Source organism: Onychomys torridus, chromosome 15 (genome assembly GCF_903995425.1).
Source record: "Onychomys torridus chromosome 15, mOncTor1.1, whole genome shotgun sequence".
In the NCBI taxonomy this organism is placed as follows: Eukaryota; Metazoa; Chordata; class Mammalia; order Rodentia; family Cricetidae; genus Onychomys; species Onychomys torridus.
In genome coordinates this window covers 71,762,215-71,785,705 of record NC_050457.1, presented here as the reverse complement: position 1 = coordinate 71,785,705, position 23,491 = coordinate 71,762,215, and the positions used below count along the sequence as shown (strand labels likewise).

The window sequence follows — 23,491 nt, the reverse complement described above, 5'->3', positions numbered from 1 at the left end:
GATTCTTACACACCAAGGGGGGATATTACAGGAGCTTGGATGACTCCACTGGGAAAAACAACAGTAACTATGCCACAGCCCGGATCTTAGATTCCAGGCACCCAGTGGATAAAGTTAGGACATGGTAAGGGTTTCATGGAACATTTATTGTTAGTTGCAGAAAAAAGAGACTCATTAATCAAGGCAAGTTTCAAACACATTGCTTTAACAAAGTGTTGGAGGTTACAGCAAAGAGAAGTCTCAACTGTCCTCTGATGACATTCTTAGCATGTGTTCTTGGTAGTTAGATGCTGTGTTGACATTCAAAAATAATTAACTTAATATTCTCCACTATGGAGTCATTAAAGTTGGATAAGTCCTCAATTCTTAGCAAAAACTTTACCACACTTCACACACTTAAGGAGGTTGTAGTGAGAATGAGTCTTTTGATATGTTTTAAGGGTTGAAGAAATAAACTTTTAAAGACATTTGTAGGATTTCTCTCCCATATGAACTCTATCATATGTTGAGTAAGGATATATAATGATTAACAAAGTCTATGCCACATTCCCCACACTTTTAAGAATTGCCTTCAGAATGAATTTTGGTCTTTTTTTTATGTCGTCTAAGGGTTGAAGAAGAGGAAAAACATCTGTCACAGTCTTCACATTTGAAGAGTTTCTCTCCAGTATGAACTCTCTTGTGTTTCCTAAGGGATGAGTGATAATGAAAGGCTTTGTGACATTCTTCACACTTGAATGGTTTCTCTCCACTATGAATTGTTTGATGTTCCTGAAGACTCCTAGAATAGGAAAACCGTTTGCCACATTGTAAACATGTATAAGGATTGTCTTCAGAATGGATTGTCTGATGTCCTCTAAGGGATAATGATGAGTAAAAACATCTGCCACACTCTTCACACTTGTAAGGGTTGTCTTCAGAGTGAATTGTTTGATGGCGCCGAAGGGATGAAGATAAATAAAAACATTTGCCACAGTCTTCACACTTGTATGATTTCTCTCCAGTATGAATTATCTGATGTTCTTGAAGGTTTGTAAAACAGGACAATATTTTACCACATTCTGCACACTTGTAAGGATTGTCTTCAGAATGGATTGGTTGATGTCGTATAAGGGATGAAGATGAGCAAAAACATTTGCCACACTCTTTACACTTGTATGGTTTCTCTCCAGTATGGACTGTCTGATGCTCTTGAAGGTGTGCAAAGGAGGAAAACCTTTTGCCACACTCTTCACACTTGCAGGGATTGTCTTCAGAATGGATTGTCTGATGTCGTCTAAGGGATGAAGATGAGAAAAAGCACTTGCCACACTCTTCACACTTGTAGGCTTTCTCTGCAATATGAGCTGCCTTGTCCCCAATGAGGAAAGCAGTCTTAGTAAATCCCTTTCCACTCAGTTTACACTTGTAAAGTTTCTCTCCATTATGAACTGCCTTGTGGTTCTCAAGGCCAGAGTGATAACGAAAGGCTTTGTGACATTCTTCACACTTGTATGGTCTCTCTCCACTATGAATTGTATGATGTTCCTGAAGCTTTGCAGAATGCGAAAACCTCTTACCACACTCCTCACACTTGTAGGGATTATCTTTGGAGTGAACTGCTTGATGTTGTTTAAGGTACAAAAGTGAGGAAAAACATTTGCCACATTCTTCACACTTGTATGGTTTCTCTGCCATATGAATTCGCTGATGCACCTGAAGGAATGATGGTTCATAAAAAGCTTGGCCACATTTTTCACACTTGTAGGGTTTCTCTCCAGAATGAATTCTTTGATGTTGCTTCAGCATTGAAGGATAGTAAAATGATTTGCCACATTCTTCACACTTGTAGGTTTTTTCATCAGTATGATTTTTCTGGTGTATAAAAAGTGATGAGCGAGTATTGAAAAATTTATGACATTCATTACATCTGTAGGGTTTTTCTCCAGTATGAAGTCTCTGGTGTATGGAAAGTGTTTTATGAGAACTAAGGGCCTTACCACATTCTTTACACTTGTAGGGTTTCTCCTTTGTATGAATTCTCTGGCGTTGAATATGCAGTGAGTTACAATCAATGGCCTTGGTGTAAATGTTATAATCACTGGTTGTTGTTCCTGTTGAGGAAAAGTTCAGATATGAACAAAGCTAGGAAATATTCTTCATACTTACAATGCTTATCTTTTTAAAAGGAAATATTTACTTATACATATTAAAGCATCAATGAGAACGTACAGTACTATTGTTCATGTTCTTTTGGGGCCCAAAACCCATCTCCCAAATAAATCACACACAGAGGCTTATTCTTACTTATAAATGTTTAGCCTTAGCTTGGCTTGTTTCTTGACAGCTTTTTTCAACCTAAATTATCCCATCTTACTTTTACTCTTACTCTGTGACTAGCTTAGTGACTGGGTGGCTGGCCCCTATCATCCACTTCTTTCTCTCACTCCTAGAGATCTCTCCTTCTATTAATTCTTTCTGCCTGCTAGCCTCACCTATCTTTTCTCCTGTCTCACCATTGAATGTTCAGCTCTTTATTAGATCATCAAGTGCTCTAGAAAGGCAAGTAACACAGCTTTATGGAGTTAAACAAATGCAACATAAACAAAAGTAACATACTTTAAAATAATATTCCCCAACATAGTACATTTCAAAACCTATAGGCATTAAGCATAATTTTTTTTCTTTTGTTTTTGTTCTTTTCAAGACAGGGTTTCTCCGTGTAGCTTTCCTGGAACTCACTTTCTAGATCAGGCTGGCCTCAAATTCACAAAGATTTGCCTGCCTCTGCCTCCCAAGTGCTGGGATTAAAGGCATGTGCCACCACCACCCGGCATAAATGTTAAAATATTGTAGGTAGCAATGATCTCTACTTCCACTAGACAAAGGGCACAAAAGGATAGACTATAGAAATAATGGCATATGATTCAAAGTTTAATAATTAAGTAAGTTGTAAGGGCATTTTATTAAGAGAAATAAATCCATTAAACAACAGAGACATTATATGGCCAGACACCCATGAAATTATGAAGTAACCAAGCCTGGAAAAAGAAAATTAATTGTGAATGTGTGAATTTGAGCCATCATCTAAATACAAAATTTTTATCTTCCACATAGAGTTTTATTTTGGAAGGTACAAAAGGTATGCTACCCAAGAAGTAGATGGTCCACAAAAAGATTAAGTTATAGCTCAAAAATTTAGGACAATATTTTGTTTTATTTTGATGACAAGAAAATATATACCTGAAACATATCATCATGATAAAAAAAAAAATCTTCAGGTTCACCTATGCATTACACAAATTTTGCTGAGACAACATATTTGTCAGTGAATAGATGACAAAATTACTGATTTCCTTTTTTGTTTGTTTTTGCATTTTCAAGACAACTTTTCTCTATGTAGACCTTGCTGACGTGGAACTCAATATCTAGACCTGGCTGGCCTGAAACTCAGAAATCCACCTACCTCTGTCTCTCAAGTGCTGGGAATAATGGTGTAGGCCACCATGCCTAGGCAATAAAATTATGTATTTCGAAGATTTCTTTATTTACAAGAGTAAACTGCTATTGAGCACTAAATAGAGAGACAAGGAACAAGACATGAAAACAGGGGACTGGTGTTTACCTATGAAGTAATAATTCACAGAGCAGAGCTTGTAGATATTTTGATATCTTACACTGTCCTTATGTACTTTATCAATGTGTTGCATCAATCCACAAAATATATAGGGAATGTATAACAAATGATTATAGGTTATACACACCTCCAAAATAATACCAAAGAATATCAAATTGCAAAGTAAAGAAAAATATTTTGAAACCACAAATTTTTGAAAGCTTAGTGGTGAGCTATGGAATGCGTATTCCTAGTTATGGACCGTTTTAATCTCTGAATATATATCCACAAAAGGCATACATTTTGAACCCTTATTACTGAGTGTGTGATAAAGAAAATATTTAGAAGATACCTTCATCAAAGACAAAAATCTCTGATGGGGGCGTCACTTGCCTCAACATGTGAGTAACCGGCATGAAAGAAACTCTTGTGTGAAGGTTAGTCTCTTACACTGGGTTCACACCAGGTATTTAGAAATGTGTGCAATTTTTCAGATGTGTAGAAAATAGTACTGAGTCTGTTACTGAATCTTCACAGTGACTCTATTTTGCCTGAGTTTTACCCAACTGCTCCTCCAGCTAAACAATCCTGCTGGGAAAATGTTCTCAGGAAGCCTCACTGGCCGGTTTGGAAGATCCACTGTTTTACAACATGAAACAAATAGTTTGAATCAATGGAACTACAAGTTTTGGATTTTAGTCCACCAGCCTGTGTGTGGTATGATGTAATTGTGGGTTTGGCTTTATAAACACAATTAAACTAGCATTAGAGAGTGCTGGAATGACCAATGTATTTCCTGACACAAACCCAACCTTGTCCTTCTGATCCTCCAACGGGGTAGGTGTGGGTATTTTTGTCTGGTCCAGATTCTGGTAATAAACCTGACAAAGACTCCTTCCCTGGGTCACCTTAAGAGCAAAGATGTTGACTGAAGAAGTAATGGATAAAATTTTCAGTTAAATCCACAAATTATGTCATTTCTGTGGATGCTGAATGAATGATTGTATAGTCCACACCATCTGTGCTCTCTCTGCTACTGTTCTGGGCCTTACTTTTGTTGATTTCCTGATGCTCTTATGGAACAGAGAGAGTGTCAACCACTCTGAGCTCACTGTGGAGTCAAGGCTACTAGAAGCTGTGAGATTCCTCTGTCCTCCATGAGCAATGCCAACATCCTTTCTGAGGTTGTATTAGTGGGTCTGGGAAACTCCATGTTTATTTCTCTTCAACCTGCTCACACTGAGATCCCCCTATGGTATTCTTTATTATAAAACAAGCTACTTAATGTAGAAGGTCTGCAAGACTGACTCAGATTTTATACAGTACACTATAAAGGGACCAGCAGACTGAAGTGCCCAGTTCCTCCATGGACTGTGTTTATGTTTAAATTTTGTTTTGGTATAAAAGATTTTCAGTACAACAGTCACAATTTTAGAGTGTGAAATTTTTAACAGAGATAAATTACTTTCATTTATTAAGTCCTGATCTGATGAGAGTCATTATTTTGTAGTAAGCTGTTTCAACAAAGGTAATTAAGGCATACTAGTTAATGAGTCACCTAATGAATGATGAAAAATACTTAGTGTGCCCAAAGGTGTGTTTATATTCATGCTAAATACAAATATAATTCATTTACAGACACAATATTAGAGAGAAAAATTTCTACCTTCCATTATCCAGTCCTCTGTACATGTCATCAAAGTTAAGCCTAAGGCAGGTAACTAAAATGAATTTAAGTTCATCTTCTTTTTTCCTTAATATAGAATAATATGAAAATCAGATGTATTTAAAGTAACTGGTTATTGGGCTAGAAGTGGTGAAATACACCTTTAATCCCAGCACTCAGGAGCAGAGGCAGAAAGATCCTTTTGAGTTCAGTGCTAGCCTGGTATAAAAAAGCCATCTCAAGGAAAGCCAAAGCTATGGATAAACCCTGTCTTAAAAAAAAGAACAAAACAAAATAAAAACATTGAAAACTGGTTATTGAAATTGGATGCTTAAGTAAAAAGAATTAAATCTAAACTGGGGTTGGTATGTAAAATGAAAAAATTTTTAGTAAATAAATAAAAAAAAAAGAATTATATCTATACTACACTTGTAAGGCAGGACACAACAAGATAGATTAGCATACTTACTCTCACAAGGGACACAGACCTGCTGAATTAATGCTAGTTCAACATAGGATAAGGATGCATGGGGAATAGGACTTGTCAGTGTCTGCTGCTCCTGTCTCCCTCTGGCCTGCAAACCAGACCAGGAAATCCTGTTCCTTATCTGTAGAGAAGATGAATCTCATGTTCCACAAGATGGAGTAGATTCTATCACGCTGAGGAGAATCTTAGATTCTGCACCACATTCTAAGTGTGCCAAGCAAAGGAAACACTCATTGTAATTTTTCTGCACTCCATGTCTCCTGAACTGATAGTTGAGGATACCAAGGGGATCCTTATACCTATGCTTGACACCCAACTGGCATGTGAACTATATGCTAGTTCAAATGGCCATTCCCTGACCCCTGGCTTTGAATTTCCTCCTCTTAAAAAAGCTAATCTCATGCGCTGGGCGGTGGTGGTGCACGCCTTTAATCCCAGAACTTGGAAGGCAGAGCCAGGCAGATCTCTGTGCCTGATCTACAAACCAAGATCCAGGACAGGCACCAAAACACCAGAGAAACCCTGTCTGGAAAAAAAAATCTAAAAAACAAAACAAAACAAAACAAAAAAAAAGCTAACCCCAGAGCTGAGCTGTCAATGTCTGATTGTGGAAGGAGTCCTCAGCAAAGTGGTAGATAATGTATGACAGAGGCTCTGCCTCAGGGCCAGTCAGCACAGCAGGGTGAACTATGGACACTCATTTAAACTAAGGTGCATGTGCATTGTGTACACCCACCACATCAGGTAAAGAAAGTAATATGGCCTGAGGAGGAGGTGAGGTGGATGTGACAGTTCACCCAAAGCAGTCATTCTGAGTCACCGTCCAGAGACATCTGGGACCAGCATCTCTGCTGTGGCACAATCTTTTTGTACAATAGGATGATGTATTACTCTCACTGTTAATAAAAAGCTGATGGGCTGATGGGTAGGCAGGAATTTTAAGGCAGAGAGAATGATGGGAAGAAGAGTGGAGCAAGAGGAGTCGCCAGCAGACACAGAGAGAAACAAGATGAATGCATCCTGTAGAAAGACACCATCCCGTGGCAGAGGGTAGATACAAGTATGGGTTTATTTAAAATGTAGGAGCCAGCTAAGGATGAGCCTAAGCTATTTGCTGAGCATTTATAATTAATATTAAGTCTCCACATTGGTTATTTTGGAGCAGCTACTGGGACAGGAAAACTCTGCCTACAAATGGCATTCCAACTAGGGTGCACTCACAATCACATAAGACCTGAAAAAGCTTTAAAAAAGATACTGAACACACAAAGGTGGAGTCAAAGGCAGCTTCCTAGTCCTGTGCCTCTCATGTGGGCAGAGAGATGAGTCTCCTGGCAGCTGCCTACAGATTTGAGCCGCCTGAGCTCTGCAAGCACACTGTGTGGCAGGTTTGATGTTTTGCTCATGCAGACAGAAAATGTTACAGATGCTCAGGAAAGACAGATCGTGGGGGTGGGGATCTCTAAATGAGGTACAGTGTGTTTAAGAATGTACAAAGGTTTGGGAAAGAAAATTAAAAGGGTATAGATTGTCATAAAAAATATATAACTATGTTTAAAATAATAAAGTAAGGGTCCTTGAAAAGAGGGTAAAGTAATATTTTTTTTATAAAAAGCCACATAAAGAGGGGAAATACACAGAGTGTCTAGATTCTGTATGTTAATGTGTTGTGTTTGGATTCTGATTGCTAATGAAGGAACACATTGGATGATGAAAACTGCTGGATTAAACCAACTTATACATTTTCTTTTTTCAGAGCTGAGGACTGAACCCAGGGCCTTGAGCTTGCTAGGCAAACGCTCTACCACTGAGCTAAATCCCCCAACCGATACATTTTTAAAATGTCTTGACTTAAAAACAAAAAAACAAAAAAACAAAACAAAACAAAACAAAACAAAAACAGGAAAATTCCTGGCTACAAATGTAAAGAAATAAACATAGAAAAACTACAAAACAGGTGACGCATATTTTACATGCTCAAACATAAAACAAAAAATCATCTTTGGCTAACTTGTGTATACCACATACTCTATACTTGTATTAATACAGGTATGAATGTTATGTTTTAAAGTTTATGTACTTTCAGAAGGGGACCAGACAGCAATAAAAATGGATGGCCCACATCTCAGAGCACCTCTGTTGCAATTTTTTCAGAATTGTGTATCTTAAACAGTTTCAAGGCTGTTGGCTAAAATGATCCAGACTCACAGACTACACTAGCCAAGACCTACCAATTATCCTAATTTACTCAAGGTTTCCACAAAGATACCAGTGCCCATAGAGAACAGGAAATAATCCAAAGAATGACATTCACATTCCCAAAATATGGGTTACAGATGTTTATTATCATTTAAAGGGGATTAGTTATAAGATTTTATTGGTCTTAGTAAAATAAAGAAAAAAGGCTAAGCAAAAGAGTTAAATTCAAAAATCTCTTTCTAAAGGAAAAAGGGGGATATTATATAGAAATGATGGGATAAAAGGGTAGATTATTGAATCTACTTTAAGCCAAAAGGCAATAATTAATCTCAAAATAGTTTACATTGGTATAGATTTTGGTTTATTGATACAAATTAAAAGTTAATTTTTTTTAATACTGTGTGTATGTTTCTACTCTTGTTTGGCATATTGTGTTTATTCAGTGTGGTGATACATTGTGTACCCTAATAAAATTTGCCTTAAGAGCAAAGAACAGAACAAGACACTAGATTAAGCATAGAGGCCAGGCAGTGGAGGCACACATCTTTAACCCCAGCACTTAAGATCACACACCTTTGCTACCAGTATTTGGGAAGCACACATGGCATTAATCCCAGCACTAAGAAGGAAGTGGTGGCTGGATGGAGAAAGGTATATACGGCGTTAGCAGACAGGAACTAGATGCTTTCTGGACAACACCCTTTTAGCTAAGAGCCTTTCAGCTGAGGACGTAGAGGCACACAACAGAGGATTTGTGGGGTTGGGGAGGGGAGACGTGGCAGTGGCTTGTTCCTTTGTCTCTGTGATTCTGAATTTTTTTTGTTTTGTTTTGTGGTTTCTTTTTTGTTTTTTTTGTTTTGTTTTGTTTTTGTTTTTTTTTTTTTAAATCAAGACAGGGTTTCTCTGTGTAGCTTTGTGCCTTTCCTGGATTTCACTCTGTAGACCAGGCTGGCCTCAAACTCACAGAGATCCACCTGCCTCTGCCTCCCGAGTGCTGGGATTAAAGGCATGTGCCACCACCACCCAGCTTGGATTTTTGTTTTTTGTTTTTGAGACAGGGTTTCTCTGTGTAGTTTTGGTGCCTGTCCTGGATCTTGCTCTGTAGCCCAGGCTGGCCTCAAACTCACAGAGATCTTCCTGGCTCTGCCTTCCAAGAGCTGGGATTAAAAGGTGTGCGCCACCACCGCCTAGTGGTTTTTACTTTTTTAAAAAAAAAAGATTTATTTATTTATTTATTTATTTATTACATAGAGTGTTCTGTCTGCATATATCCCTACAGGCCAGAAGAGGGCGCCAGATCTCATTACAGATGGTTGTGAGCCACCATGTGGTTGCTGGAAATTGAACTCAAGGGACCTTTAGAAGAGCAAGCAGTCCTCTTAACCTCTGAGCCATCTCTCCAGCAGGGTTTTTACTTTCTTCATGGCAAAAGCTACCCATTTGGACAAAGGAACTGCCTTTGCCACAGAGGCGACAGTATGCTGTCCAACCTGGACCAGCAAGATGCAAAAGAAAATTTGTAGTGGGTAACCATTCCTGCCTTGGCCTGGAAGTTCCAACCCCCATTGAGGCTTCGGTAATGGTCACGCCCACAAGGCGGGGCTGAGGGAGGAAGCTGAAGACCCAGGATGGAGAGGAGAAGCTTCTCTTGGTTCTGGGACCCTGGACGCTGGAGGTAGACTGAGCAGAGTTCCCCAGAGAACACCGCCACCGCCGGACTGCGCCATACCTTTGCCAGACCCTACAACCTGTCCGTTCATTTGTAAGTTACCGACAAAATAAACCCTCCTTTTAACTATGTGGAGTGGCCTTAATAATTTCACCAATAAAAATGACTGCCAACCTTTGCCAAGACAAAGTAGGACAGTCCTTCAAAATCCCCTGCTTCACAGCCGGGCGGCGGTGGCACATGCCTTTAGTCCCAGCACTTGGGAGGCAGAGGCAGGCGGATCTCTGTGAGTTCGAGGCCAGCCTGGGCTACAAAGCAATTTCCAGGAAAGGCACAAAGTTATGCAAAGAAACCCTGTCTCAAAAAAACAAAACAACAACAACAACAACAAAAATTCCCTGCTTCTCAAAATTGTCTGTTAGATATTCTAGGCCTGTAGGCCAAGGATGGATGCCCCAATATTACAATAAAATTTTCCATTACTATCCAGGCAGTCAGATGTCCCTGTCATTAGGTAACATTTCACCTTTCTGAGGTCTTTAATTAAGTTAAAGAATAAATAATTAGAGTTAAAGGTTTATTTAGTTATAATAAAAGGTAAATTAGATATAAAACTTATTTCGATTCACAAAGATGAAATAGATAATAAAATATTATCTCTAAATTTGCCAAATACAAATGAACTGGATATGTAATTCTTACTTGAGAACTGTTTTGTTATACATAGCTTTACTATGTTAAACTTAAAATCTTCCTTTTTTCTTGAGATGGGGTTTCTCTGTGTAATAGCCCTGGATGTCCTGGTACTCCCTCTGTAGACCAGGCTGGCCTCAAACGCACAAAGATACTCCTGCTTCCACGTCCGAAGTGCTGAGATTAAAGACATACACTACCACCACCTGGCAAAACCATCCTTCTTTATTTATTATGCACACAGAAGAGGGCGCCAGATCTCATTACAGATGGTTGTGAGCCACCATGTGGGTGCTGGGAATTGAACTCAGGACCTCTGGAAGAGCAGTTAGTGTTCTTAACCTCTGAGCCATTTTTCCAGCCCCAAAACCATCCTTCTTAATAAGACAAAAAGGAGAAAAATGGTATGAAATAATCCTTCTGTAAAGCATGAAGATGTGTTGCTCTCATTGTTAATACAAAGCTGATTGGCCAATGGCTAGGTAGAATTTTCAGGGCAGAAAGTATGTTGGGTACAAAAAGGACAGAGTCAGAAGAGTCACCAGGATACAGAGGAGAAAGAGATAAACATTCCATACAAAGAACTGCCATGTGGCAGAATGTAAATAGGACTTATGGACTGATTTAAAATGTAAGAGCTAGTTAATAATAAGCCTGAGCTATTAGCTGATCATTTATAATTAATATTAAGTCTCTGAGTGGTTGTTGGAGAGTAGCTGGTGGGACAGAGCTGATTGTGGTCTCGACAAAAAACTCCACCTACACCTCAGCCCTGCTCCCATTACCAATCTGGAAGCCAGTGAAATTATATACTTGGAGGAAGACCGCGAATCAACAGGAGACCTTGAGAAGAAGGGGCCACAAGATCTCTTCCTACCATTGGCCTACTGGTAACACTAGCCATATTGCTTCCTGTAGGGATGGCCACAGTGTCCACACTGACAAGATCTGAAACAAAACATTTTACTAGCTCTGGCATATCTGGGATCATCAGGCTTATACACAAAAGTGTATAAATTCTCTAACAAGTTGTGTTTGGAAATATATGCCAATAACAGTTAGACCTAATATATGATCAACATATTAACTTGAAAAAACAAAACAAAACCTAAAATAACCACAGATCCTTATAGCAAGTGAAAGGCCTAAATAGAATGAAAGGCCTAAATGGAATGAAAGAGAGCTACACAATCACTGTACCAAGAACTGGTTTGTAGAACATCTCTGCGTCAACAGTGTAAGGCCCTGTAGCTCATCCTGTCCTCCTCTTCCTAGGTCTGATGGTCGGGTCCTGCTGAACCCGTTGGTGGTAAAAGTGTTGGAAAAAACCAAAACAGCCTCTGTTTAATCAGTGCACCTAATGGCTCAATACAACCCCTTCTACAATAAGTTAATGATCTGACTCTTCCCTAAGATCAGTGGGGAATGGGGCTGTCCAAATGAATGCAGGTTATCTGAGTGTTAGCCAACTGCTCCCGACCCCCAAATTGTTCTAATCAACAGTACTGTTGAGCCTTCTGTCTCTGCCTGCCTCTCAGTGATGGAATTGTGGGTTTGGCTTAATAAACCCAATCACGCTCACTTTGGTGTAGAGATCTTTCCATTATGAGTCTGCACGGAATGTCTGCAAATAAATGACATTCAGTCTGACCAGCACTGAGTTCTCTTTCCCTGAGTCTTAAACTACAAGGGAGACTCAACAAAAAGAAAAATCCTAGAAGTTGCTGTAAATAGAAGCATAGCTCGCTGTTGGGGAAATACAAAGCTCAAGAGACTTAAACCATCATAAACTTTTGAGAGATGAGCTTTGACAATAAAGACATGAGGGAGAGATCTAAAGAATGATTCCCACAGTGTCGTGTTTCAAGGGACATGGGAAAACCTGCCTTTCTGTTGGATATGTGGACCTCAACTCTGCCCCCAAACCCCTTATTCCTGCACACCTGAATGCACACTGGCTGCTCCTTGTCTCTTCACATCTGAAGATTCTTGTCTTTGCTCCAAAAGTGTCACCAGCTGTGGCTTAGACACAGCAAGACCTGTTTGTAGAAAAAAAGAAGGAACAAGATTGTTTATGGGTTCTTTTACTTGGAATTGACATGTGCCTTCCAGTTCATGACTTATAAGGAAAGAGATGATGAAATAAATGATTGCAGACAATCAGTTCTTTGAATGTTTTCTGACAGGATCATGACACTTCATAAAAGAATTTACAATATTCAGATTCTGAGTTTCATTTCAAAGGAAAAATCATTAAAACTGAATTATGAAACACTGTCATTAACAAGTATACTCCATGTCTCATGCCATTGAATTTCTAACAGTCCCATTGGAGTGAAGGAAACGTACCTCTTCAACACAGAAAGGCTAAACACAAAAAGAAAAACAGTGAAATCATCCTATTTTTCATAATTTATTTATATTTTTATATGCATTGTTGTATTGCCTGCATGTATGACTGTGTGAGGATGAAGCATTAATTTAATTAATCTTTTACAATAAAATACTGGGAGTCAGATATTGGGGTAAGAACCTGAAAGATCAGAGAAGCAGGGGAGCAGCCATCACTGACTTGCTACCTCTTCAATTCCTCCATCCAAAAGAGCTGAAATCCTGTCTCAACCCCACCTTACGACTTCCTGTCCCTCTCTCTACAGTCCTCCAAACCTCTATGGTCAGCTAAGTGTCAGCTCCACCCTATGACTCCAAGCAAGCTGTGTCAGAAAACAAGCAAAATATCACACATTAGGGTGTCAGATCTTGGGATTACAGAGAGTTGTGAGCTGCCATATTGATACTGGGAATTGAACCCAGTCCTCTAGACGATCCGTCATTGCTATTAACAACTGAGCCATCTCACCAGTCCTGAAAAGATTTTTAATACAGCAATCTCCCTAATTTTTCTGAAAACAAAGGATATGAAACTGGCTGTTGAAATACTCCCATGAGATACCATACAAAGTGAGGAAGCTACATGTTGATGGTGAAATAAGAATTCACTATGGATGAGAGCCTCACCAAGGAACACAAGGTTGCTGTAATTCTCCAACATCACATCCCTGTACAAATTCCACTGAGCAGGCTCCAGGCATTCCCTCTCTTCTGCAGAGAACTCAATGGCCACATCCCAGAAGGACAGCATTTCCTGAAACAAAGATCAATAAATGATACTGCACTTTAATTTAATTAAAACCATTAATAATATAAACAACTACATGATTTGGCCTGGAGAGTTCTCCTGTCAACTTGACACTAGTTAGAGTCATTTGAGAAGAGAGAAGCATAATTGAGAAAATGCCTCCCTAGGACTGCCCTGTAGCCAAGCCTAGGGTGTATTTTCTTAGTGATTGATAAGAGATACCACAGGCCATTATGGATGGTGCCCACCCTGGGCAGACAATTCTATATGGTGTAGGAAAGCAGGCTGGGCAAGTCAGTAAACAGTGTTCTCTGTGGCCTCTGCTCCAATTCTTGCCTCAGGTTCCTGCACTGACTTCCCTCAGTGATGGGCTGTTACCTGAAGTTGTGGTCTAAAATAAACCCTTTCTTCTCCAAGCTGTCTTTTATCATGGTCTTGATCACAGCCATAGAAACCCTAACACAGGCATCATGTGCCTGTGGACACAAATCTGGGTTTTTCTCAAGATGAAAGAGAGGTGGAAATGTTTCTCACATAAGTGAGTGATATTCCTCAGACATGTCCAATGTGGTCACATGATCTCACACTGGACCAATCTTCAAGGAAAGTCAAGGCATAAGATTCAATAAGCTCTGTTGGACATGATCCAATTAAGACAGAAATATAAAATGAATGCATCCACAGAACATGGATTTAGTGCCATATGCTACTATACACCACACACACACACACATTTCTATCAGGAGAAAGTCCTGGTGGGGGAGAAGGATTTCTTAACAATCGATATGCACAGTCATGAGTGTGAAGTGAAATGAAAACACAGAGTCTGATGCAGCAGCTCAGGCCGTCATCTGGGTTTCAGGATTTCTACAGATTCACTAATGATGCGAATGATGGTGACTAGGGACATGAGATGAGTAGGCAGGGGAGGAACTCACAGACTGAATGTCATTTAAGTATCTGATCATGTGAGAAAACAGGCAAGTGCAGGACTAACAGCACTGCTGAGAATTTAACAGAATACACATCACTGGATCTTTTTGCCATTTTCCCTTTCTACATTTCTCTGACAGGTGTTAGCTAATATGCTTGTTATATTCCTAAAGCACCTTTTGCACATATGAAACATGTGTATCACTGTGCTGAAGCTGAGCAATATAATCACTGATGCTGTTCCCTTATTTCAAAATTTGCTAATTTTAGAACTTATAGCTTTCATTTTTTATTGAGTAAAGTCCCAGAATGACCTAAGAGAACACTCACACATTATTTTCCCATTTTATCAATACAGGAAATACCAGTAAATATTTTATGTAATAGTGAGGTATTTCATAACTTCATGGTTCAGCTTTGGATCCTCTTCCTAGTTATGGTATCATCACCTCCTCAAACACTATCTTCCAGGCTTCAGAATGTACCCCACATAAAGTTTACACACACCCGGCATTTGGGACAACAGTACTGGAGGCTTCTTCCTCCTATCACACTGTCCCAGAGCATTCATCCTTCAGGAAGTGTAGCTGGCATTTTTCTATCCGTCACCAACCAGCTCCCAAATAACAACACTAAGACTTCTTATTTAGGAAAGCTTGGCCTTTAGCTTATGCTCTTATAACTTAATTTAACCTGTTTCTATTCATCTACATTTTGCCTTGGGGCTTTTATTTTTCTTTCATTCTATATGTCCTGCTTTCTTGTTTCCTCCCTGTCTGTCTGTCTGGCCCCCCCGGCATCTCCCTCTGTCTCTTGTTTTCTAGATTCTTCCTCTTATTTACACTTTTTGCCCAGAAGCCCCACCTCCTGCCTAGCTATTGGCCATTTAGCTTTTTATTAGATGTATTAGGTGACTTACGCAGGCAAGGTAAACAAATGCAACACATCTTTACATAGTTAAACTATATTCCACAACATAAACAAATGTAATACATCTTTACATAGTTTAATATTCCATAATATTAACAAATGTAACACGTCTTTACATAATAAATCTAATATTCCACAACAAGAAAGTCCCCCAGTGAGTTGGCTTCCTCATGTCATTGGTCAATGAAAAAAACCATTACATCTCCAACTTCTGTCTTATAAATCTTTATGAAACATAAGTTTCAACTCATTACATTTAACATATTGAAGAGATCGTGTGTTATTTACCTTTATCTGCTTGGAATAACTTCCAGTTTCACCAATATTGTCACAAGGAGCAAGAGTGTAAGTTTTCTCCGGAAAAATTACTGAATTAAAGTATGTCATTTCCCCCTCTATCTCCTCATTGCAACATCTCTTATGTCCCCATATAGTCCGTCTCAAATATATGGTATATTCTTCTCTAATTAGTGTTGTTAAACAAACACACATACAGAGCATGAGCGCACACACACACACACACACACACACACACACACACACACACACAGGTATATAAATATGAATGGCTGATTCTGTTCATTGCTGACTGTGTGTACATTTTGAGGACTGACCACTTGTTACTGGAGGAACAGTGAGCGCTCTCATCCTGGGAAACACTAATTCTCTCTCTCAGCAGTGCTCAGGTGCCCACACTTGGATGCTTACCCAGCAGACTGCCCCCTGCAGGGGATCTAGTGCCACTGGCATTGTTCAGGGCTTGTTCAGGCAGCCATGATGTTGGGGTATCATGGGTGCAGCTTCCCATCACGTTCTAGATGGCACAGCCTCACAACAGACTTGCTGGACCTCTGGCTCTCATAATTAATATGCCCCTGTGCAGAGATATTCCCTGAGCCTTATGTGCAGGTATTGTGGTATGGGGTATCTTTTGGGTCAGGGCACCACAAGACAATAGTTCTCTGCGCTGCAGAAAGAAGTGCCTTTGATGAACAGTGACAGCTACACTCCAGTGTGGGTCTAAGGAGAAGTACTTGGAGTTCAGGTAGGGATTGTGATGGTTTAGTGGCATTACTATGTTCTCCTCCATTATTTAAAACCTAACAAGTCATCAGAGGCAGCTCCAAGCATTATGTAGGTCTCCTGTCCACTCTAAGTCCCATTGACAGCTGCTGCTAAGGCCAAGATGTGAAAGGCACTGTGGCACCTTTAGAGATATCACGTCATCGTGGTTCATGGACATAACCACTAAGCAGGACTATTTGTTTCTTTATCCCTTGGAGCTTGCAAAGCATCTTCTAGCACTAAAAAACTCACCTTTAGACAGGAGACCTTCAGGTCAAATCCAGCTCCAATCCCCTGACTCTTGTGTCTCTAGGGCATGCTGTTTTCACCATTGAGAGGAGAGGGTAGCTTATCATTACAAGACTTTAGGGACAACTGAAATATATCCTCCATAAAGAATGATTACATGGAAATTTTTTTTTTTAAAGAAAATGCAGAGTTGAACAGCAATGAGGAGGCCTACAGATATTCAAGGAACAGGCAGAATGAAACAGTTTGGTGTCTAGAACACCCAGTAATTTCTCAAGGGAAAAGAAATTGAATTATTTTGGAAGCTTCTTTGTAGCTAGTACAGAATGTTGCCACTTTTAGAAGTAAGTAAGAGAAAAACAGATCCCACTCTGTTTTAACTAGGGCACGGGTTCTCAAGATGTGGGTCATGACCCCTTTGACAAGCCTTCATCAACGAAAGTATTTACATCATAGTAAATAGCCTTAGCAAACTTACAGGTATGAAGCAGCAGGGAAAATAATTTATGGTTGGGGCCACAACAGTATGAGGAGCTGCACTAAGGGTCCAGCATTAGGAAAGGGGAGACAGCAGAACTAGCGGGTCACCAAGAAGAGGGAAAAATGACCACAGCAGAGAATGGGCAGAGCCCAGAGAAGATGAAGATGGAAACATAAACCTCTGAGAGAGCTTGAACAGTCCCCAAAGCAGAATCAACTGTAAGGACCACTCCCCACATTGCCCAGCACAGCATAGCACCATTCTAATGGGGAAGTGTCTGCTGTCCTGGGGCCAATCTCCTGTGAGACAGTGTGGGTGGAGGGCAGTGGGCCTGTAAACAGGATATCATTTAGTAAAGAATTTACCCAATAAAGTTAACAGCAAACTTTTCAGAGGAATTTCAGACTGGCAAAATTCATTTCTATAATAAAGAGTGGAAATAAATTCATTTCCTAACGAGTAGCCTAAGAGAGGCTCATTACCATCCATTTAAAATTGCTACACATTCTTACTATAATTGTGAGGTGGAAATCTGTACTCCAATTGAATGGTGGCCTGTTCTAGGAGATAGCCTAGAACAATAAAATGGACAAAGTAGATGTATTAAGAACTCTTTCATCTCCTGTCAGTATCCCTCAGAGATATTTTTTCAGAGAGTCAGCCTAAACTGAAGACTAGCAGGATATTGGTGGGAAGTCAAAATGATAGGCAAAGAGAGGACTGGATTTCTGGTCAGGAATTAAAACATAGTGACCCTCCATTCAAAATCGCCAATCAACTGATTGCATAACATAGTGCTTTAAATATACAGCACACACATCATGAAGAAGCAACTCCTGGATTTTTGTCCCAGGGCTTCACTCACACAACTGTGCTATGAAACAATCACTAATTTTTGCTTAAAGCCACCAAGTTATACAATTTTATGACTGAAAAAGCAGATTAAAGCATGAACAAATATAGGAGACAAAGTATAGTATCTGCTTTGGAAAAATAAATTATATAATTATAATTTTAGCTTAAAAATAAGTATCACATCCTTTGCTCTGCATATTAGATGTCTAGTTGTATTTGTCAATACAATAGTCAATATAAATTGTTTCTGAGTCTTCCTAAAGCAATAGTATGTGGAGTGTAGCCAATCAGGATTTGGGACATACACTCTCATAGATCTCAGTTTATTTCATAGAGATGCTGCAAAAAGAGAACAATGGAATGCAGATTTTGAAAGAGTTGCCCTTGCAACCACATATATCCTTCAATTCAAAATGTTGCTGCATGTGACAATGACTGTGGAGGACACTATGCCAAGCATGAATACAACCGAAAATGTGATGAAAATCTGTGTACCACAGGTTTAGTCCTTACATACGTGTGTGGCCCTGTTCAAATCTTCTGCAATGTCTCTCCATGGCCTCTGACAGACTCATATAGATCAACGGACAGGAACTGAACATCCTCACCCAGCACACCTCCCCTCCAGAGTTTCCCAGATGTGACATGTCTCACACAGCAAGGTTCATGCATGAGTTGTAAACACCAGGAACTCCTCCCTCACACTGACATTAGAACACAAGGAAAGAAGCCTGGGTGGAAAGGGACAGGACTGCTCAACAAGGAGAACTGGACTGGACCTGTGGAAGAGCAGGAACCAACATGAGCAGTCTGCTTCACTGGTTGGACATGGCAGTGCCCATGTGCAGGACAGGGAGGAAGTGGTTTTGTTCTGGCTGACTGTAAGAAGAATCTGCACACAGTGGAACCTCTGGAGTAAGGACAGGGGAAGGCATCCCAGCTGCAGCTGCAGAAAAAGACCCAGGAATGTAACCAGAGCAGCCACATCAGTCAAGAACTGCAGAATGGAAATGAAGAAATAATGGAGTCTCAGATTAGATATGAAAGGAGCAAACTGGAAGAAATGAGTGAAACCAGAAGAAATCAGCATCAGGCCATGACAGTAACAAACACAGATTAATAGCCAAAAAGAATAAACCATCACTACACACAGGAATATTTAAGCAAGGCACTGAGAATTCTTCCTCACAGAGTAAATGCAAAATTTAGTCTTCAACAAAAACATGTTAGACACGAAGTTTAAGTTATACGTGGAATGAGTCAATAGAAGGTAAGCACACCTAGTTTGTAAATCAATAAAGTACTGATTGCATGGATTTGTCATGGCACTCAATGTAAGAAACATGAAATGAACCACAGAAAGTATTTACCCCATCATTTAAGGACATTTAAATGTTTTCTGACAGAGACTCTGGGTTTCAATTTCCTATGAAGCAGGGGAGGACCAGAGGGTCCTGTCTCCCCTCACAAATGCAGAGATGACAGGGATGTGCAATAGAGTAGACTGAAGTTTCTTTTCTATCACAGGTTGGTTTACTTTAAATCATATGAATACACAGTCTGTGAGTTCTTCCTCACCCTGCTGACCTGACACAAAAGCCTGGACCTGGAACCCAAAGCCATAAGAGTTTTTTACCCGTTCTTGGGACCCTGCTTATGGACTACCTCAACAAGTTCAAGGCCAGATCAAGACATGTTGACACAAGCATTGTTGGCCAAGCAGACATCCTGCTGTTTTTACAGTTAGTTTACCCTACATTACAAATGGAGGATCTTTCAAACGTTAAGAAAACCCAGCCCTCCAGGTGAGGTCTGGAGTCAGCTTCTCCAGTTCCCCTTTTTCCTGAAGATGGTCCCTCTGTGTGTGTGATGTCTGTATGTTCTCTCACCCCTTTTCCATATCAGCTGATTCTGGCAGATCTGTCTGCTTGTGCTCTAGAATTTCCTACATGAGAGCTGTTACACCTTGGATTTTTCCTCTCTTAATTCTTTAACTGGCAGAGAAAATGAACACAATCAAGATCTCAAGACTGTTACACTAGGCCGGCTGCAGAGTTCAGGAAAGACCAGAACCCGTTTGCTCTGCAGACACTGAGAAATCTGACAGCGTCCATGTGAAATGGCTCAGCTAGAGAAGCACGCTCCCCACCAGAGCTGCTCACTGAGCTCCCAGCTCCGTCTCAGGAGGAGGCAATCAGCTGACCATCATTAGTTTGCAATCCTGGACTTACACTATCATCTACTCCACGCTACCAGGAAACCCTCCTGTCCCAGAAGACCAAGGCGGACTCGAGGTGCAAGCAGCGTCCTAAAGAAAGCATCACTCAGGGCACAATCCCTATTGCCTTTACCCCAGCCCTGACCTGCAACCTCACGTGACCCTTCCAGTTCAGCACAGCACCTCCAAGGCAGCTTCTTCCTGCCCCCGGACCCAGCCCAGGTCCGCTCCCTCCAAGGCGGACCCCGCACCCCGCACAGTGCCCGAGGCTGCGCTGCACCCTGAACCAACCTCCATGTCAGAGACGCAACAGGAATGTAGAGCAATGCAGGACTCTCTTCCAACTTTAAGGAAGACTCACGTGTGTAGACCAAAAGACGGAGTGCAGATTTCCTGGATGGCTCCCGTGATGTCACAGTTCCAGAGACTACATTTCCCAGAAGTCTGAGGGAAGAAAATTCAAGAACTCATTAGGTGATTTCTTTAGTTCCTGCATTTGTGCATGTTAGTGTTCTGGAGAAGTCCCACAAAGACCACCATCCACGAATGCAATTAGCAAGAGGGTTGCAAGAGGGTTGTTTATTCCAGCATGCTTGGGCCTGGGTTCGGTCCTCAGCTCTGGCAAAAAAAAAAAAAAAAAAAAAAAAAGGCAAAATGATGGCCCTGAGAGGGGCTCCCAGGCTCCTTTTAAGCACAGCTGAAGGGAAGTCCTTAGGGCAGTTGGGTCATTTTATCTACAATTGGCTTAAGCAAGTGGCAATCATATTAGTTTGCTCTAATTGGCCAGGGCTAGTTAGGGACTTGTCAGGGCTAAAGTTTTCCATTTGGGGGCAAGCCTAGACAAATCCTAGGCTTTGTCCTTGTTTGGTTATCTGCTGACTGTGGCTCAGGCCTGGCCTAGTACTGCATGTACTAGGCCTCCTTGTCCTTGCTGTTGGGGCCAGGGGTGGAGTGGGCTAGGGTGGGGTGAGGACCGTTTGAGGGGGTTGAAGATTATAGTCCTTTTTTTGTGGCTCTTTCAGGAACTGAAATGGAGGCCTGATCTCTGACAGAAGACTGAGCAGCCTGTTAGGATGTCTGCTTATTATTCTCATTTCCCCCTTGAGTAGCGCATCGTCTCAAATCTTGGAGATGTTTCTCTTTGATTCATGGGCTTGTATTGTTGTTTAAACCCATTAACTGGACTGTAGAGATCTATTCCTTAACAAACCTGATTAAAGCATTCATTGTACATGGTTCATAGGTCAGAGTCAACAGTAAGATGATTAAGGGTTCAACTAAGGCTGACAAGGTGACCAGTAAAATATAGATTCATACCCTTCTTCATTTTGTTGTCTTTCCAATTGTCAATCATGCAGCTTCTTCCTAAGCAGGGCTATTGAGTTCCTGATAACCCAGAATGGTTAATATAAAAGCAGTATTGTTTTCCTAAGTTCTTGCATAGGCTCCTCCTATTTAGGAGAACTATTTCAGCTAGAGAGTGATTTCTCTAAGTGTGCTTCAGACTTTTCTCTAGGACAATGGCATTTGCATCTATTGACATTTTCAAGGCCCTGTAGTTCTGCTCTTGTAATACCAAGGCTGAAGTTCTAGTACCTATGGCCCCAGTTAAGCCAACTCTTAGGAGAGTGGATATAAAGGTTGTGATGACTTTTTGTTTTTACTGTCTTGGTGATGTTTCTAATTGCTAAAAAAAATTTATCATCAGGGTAGTAGACTATTCTGGGGACTAATTGGACCAGGACACAAGAGACTTTTGTTCTGACCTAAAACCTGAACATTAACAAAGGGAGTCAAGCCAGAGACATATGCCCATCAGGCATCATTTGGTGGGATCAGGAAGCTGGCTCCCATTGGATTCTGAATGAGATTATGGAGGGAGAATAGCCATACAGAGGCTGTTTCAGAGATCATTTCCTATTACCAACAGCAAAGTGAGCCTTCCCTTATTCATGTGTTGCCATCTGGAAGTTTGTATGTCAGGGGTTTGGTCCAGGGGCTGATATTGGGATTCTAGCATCCTCAGTTTAGTGGTACCCAGACAGGAGTCTTCATCTAGTCAAGGCATCAGTGACATAAGAGCCAACAGCCATTAGCAGAAACAGAAGGATAAAGCCCTGTGATGGCTGACAGAGTTACTATCTACAAGGAACCTGTATTGATAGTGGGGACCAGTATTATTCTATCTCAGGTTCCCTATGACAAAGTCCTTTTTGATCTAACATTCCAAGGTCGGGGGGAAGTGATATATTCACTTCTGTAATTACTTCCTGCTGACATTAGGACATTGTTGTCAGGGCCTTGGAAAGCAAGTATGTTAGTCAAAGTCAAGGAGGGAATTTAGAAGCATCTGGTTCATCAACCAGTTGAAGAGACAGCATTTATATTGGCTGGATTGGCCCCTCTCAGCTTTCAGCAAGTTCAGGGCTGGCAGTCATTTGGAGCAGGTTGTCATGAGCAATTAGTTATGTTTGGATGTGTCTGTCAGCCAAGTGGAAACCTGTTGAGACAGATACAAAGTAGGAACAGAAATTAAAATTTATGAACTCATTTGGAATATTTAGACCCATAGTCTCAGTAATTGAGGAAGGGGAGGAGTCCAAGACCAGTTGAGAGAGAGACATCCTCATGAATAGACACGTAGGGAAACTTAGGCTGTATTTATCTGGAATCCTTTTGAGCTGTGAGATATAGATCCAAGTTTTATGACTTTGTCAATTTTCTGAGGTTTACATGAATATCCAATTCATGAAAAGACATAAAAGTTTCAGATATATTAGCATTATCAATCTGGACTGAAATCCATATTGCAGAAAAAGCAGATAACAGGTATCTGTAAAACAACAGTAGACTCACGTCCTTGAATCCTAGCAACAAATATAGATTTGGGTTTAAAAGCATGTACATTGTGTATTATATTGTGTCCAGATGGCCAGGTATAGATTAAACTGAAATGTTTTTAGCTCAATGAAATGCATCTATTCTATATTTAGAAGACAACCAAAAGGAATCTAAAATATTGAGCTTGTGACTCAAACAGTAAGCAGTCATTGCTCTATTAGCTTGTCAGAATTCTATTGTCAAACTTTTGAAATATTAATAAACAATATCATAAAAGGGCAAAGAAATCTGAAGCATTTTCCATATTTTAAATCATTTTTAGACCTTGAAAATTTACATAGCTTTTAACCCTTTTTTTTCTGGAGCTGAGGACCAAACCCAGGGCCTTGCATTTGCTAGGCAAGTGCTGTACCACTGAGCTAAATCCCAACCCCTGTTTTTTAATTTAATCATTTATCAAAGATATAAGTA

The 23,491-nt window shown here is 40.3% G+C and overlaps 1 protein-coding gene across 1 annotated transcript; it reads right to left on the bottom strand.

The window, feature by feature from the left end:
* Positions 1 to 136: 136 nt before the first annotated feature.
* On the bottom strand, positions 137 to 19,010 carry LOC118596390 (zinc finger protein 58-like). The gene is made up of 4 exons (XM_036207264.1): positions 18,741 to 19,010; positions 13,328 to 13,454; positions 12,253 to 12,348; positions 137 to 2,093 (listed from the first exon to the last, which is right to left on the bottom strand). Exons 1-4 carry the CDS (start codon positions 18,762 to 18,764, stop codon positions 559 to 561), a joined length of 1,782 nt encoding a protein of 593 aa, XP_036063157.1. The 5' UTR covers positions 18,765 to 19,010; the 3' UTR covers positions 137 to 558.
* Between the last annotated feature and the right edge of the window lie 4,481 nt (positions 19,011 to 23,491).

Coding starts and splice junctions, on each gene's coding strand:
- LOC118596390 (XM_036207264.1), bottom strand. CDS start 18,764: ATGTTGGTTCCTGCTCTTCCACAG. Junction 13,455..18,740: donor TGGTTCCTGCTCTTCCACAG/GTCCAGTCCAGT, acceptor TCTTTGTTTCAG/GAAATGCTGTCCTTCTGGGA. Junction 12,349..13,327: donor CAGCAACCTTGTGTTCCTTG/GTGAGGCTCTCA, acceptor TTCTACAAACAG/GTCTTGCTGTGTCTAAGCCA.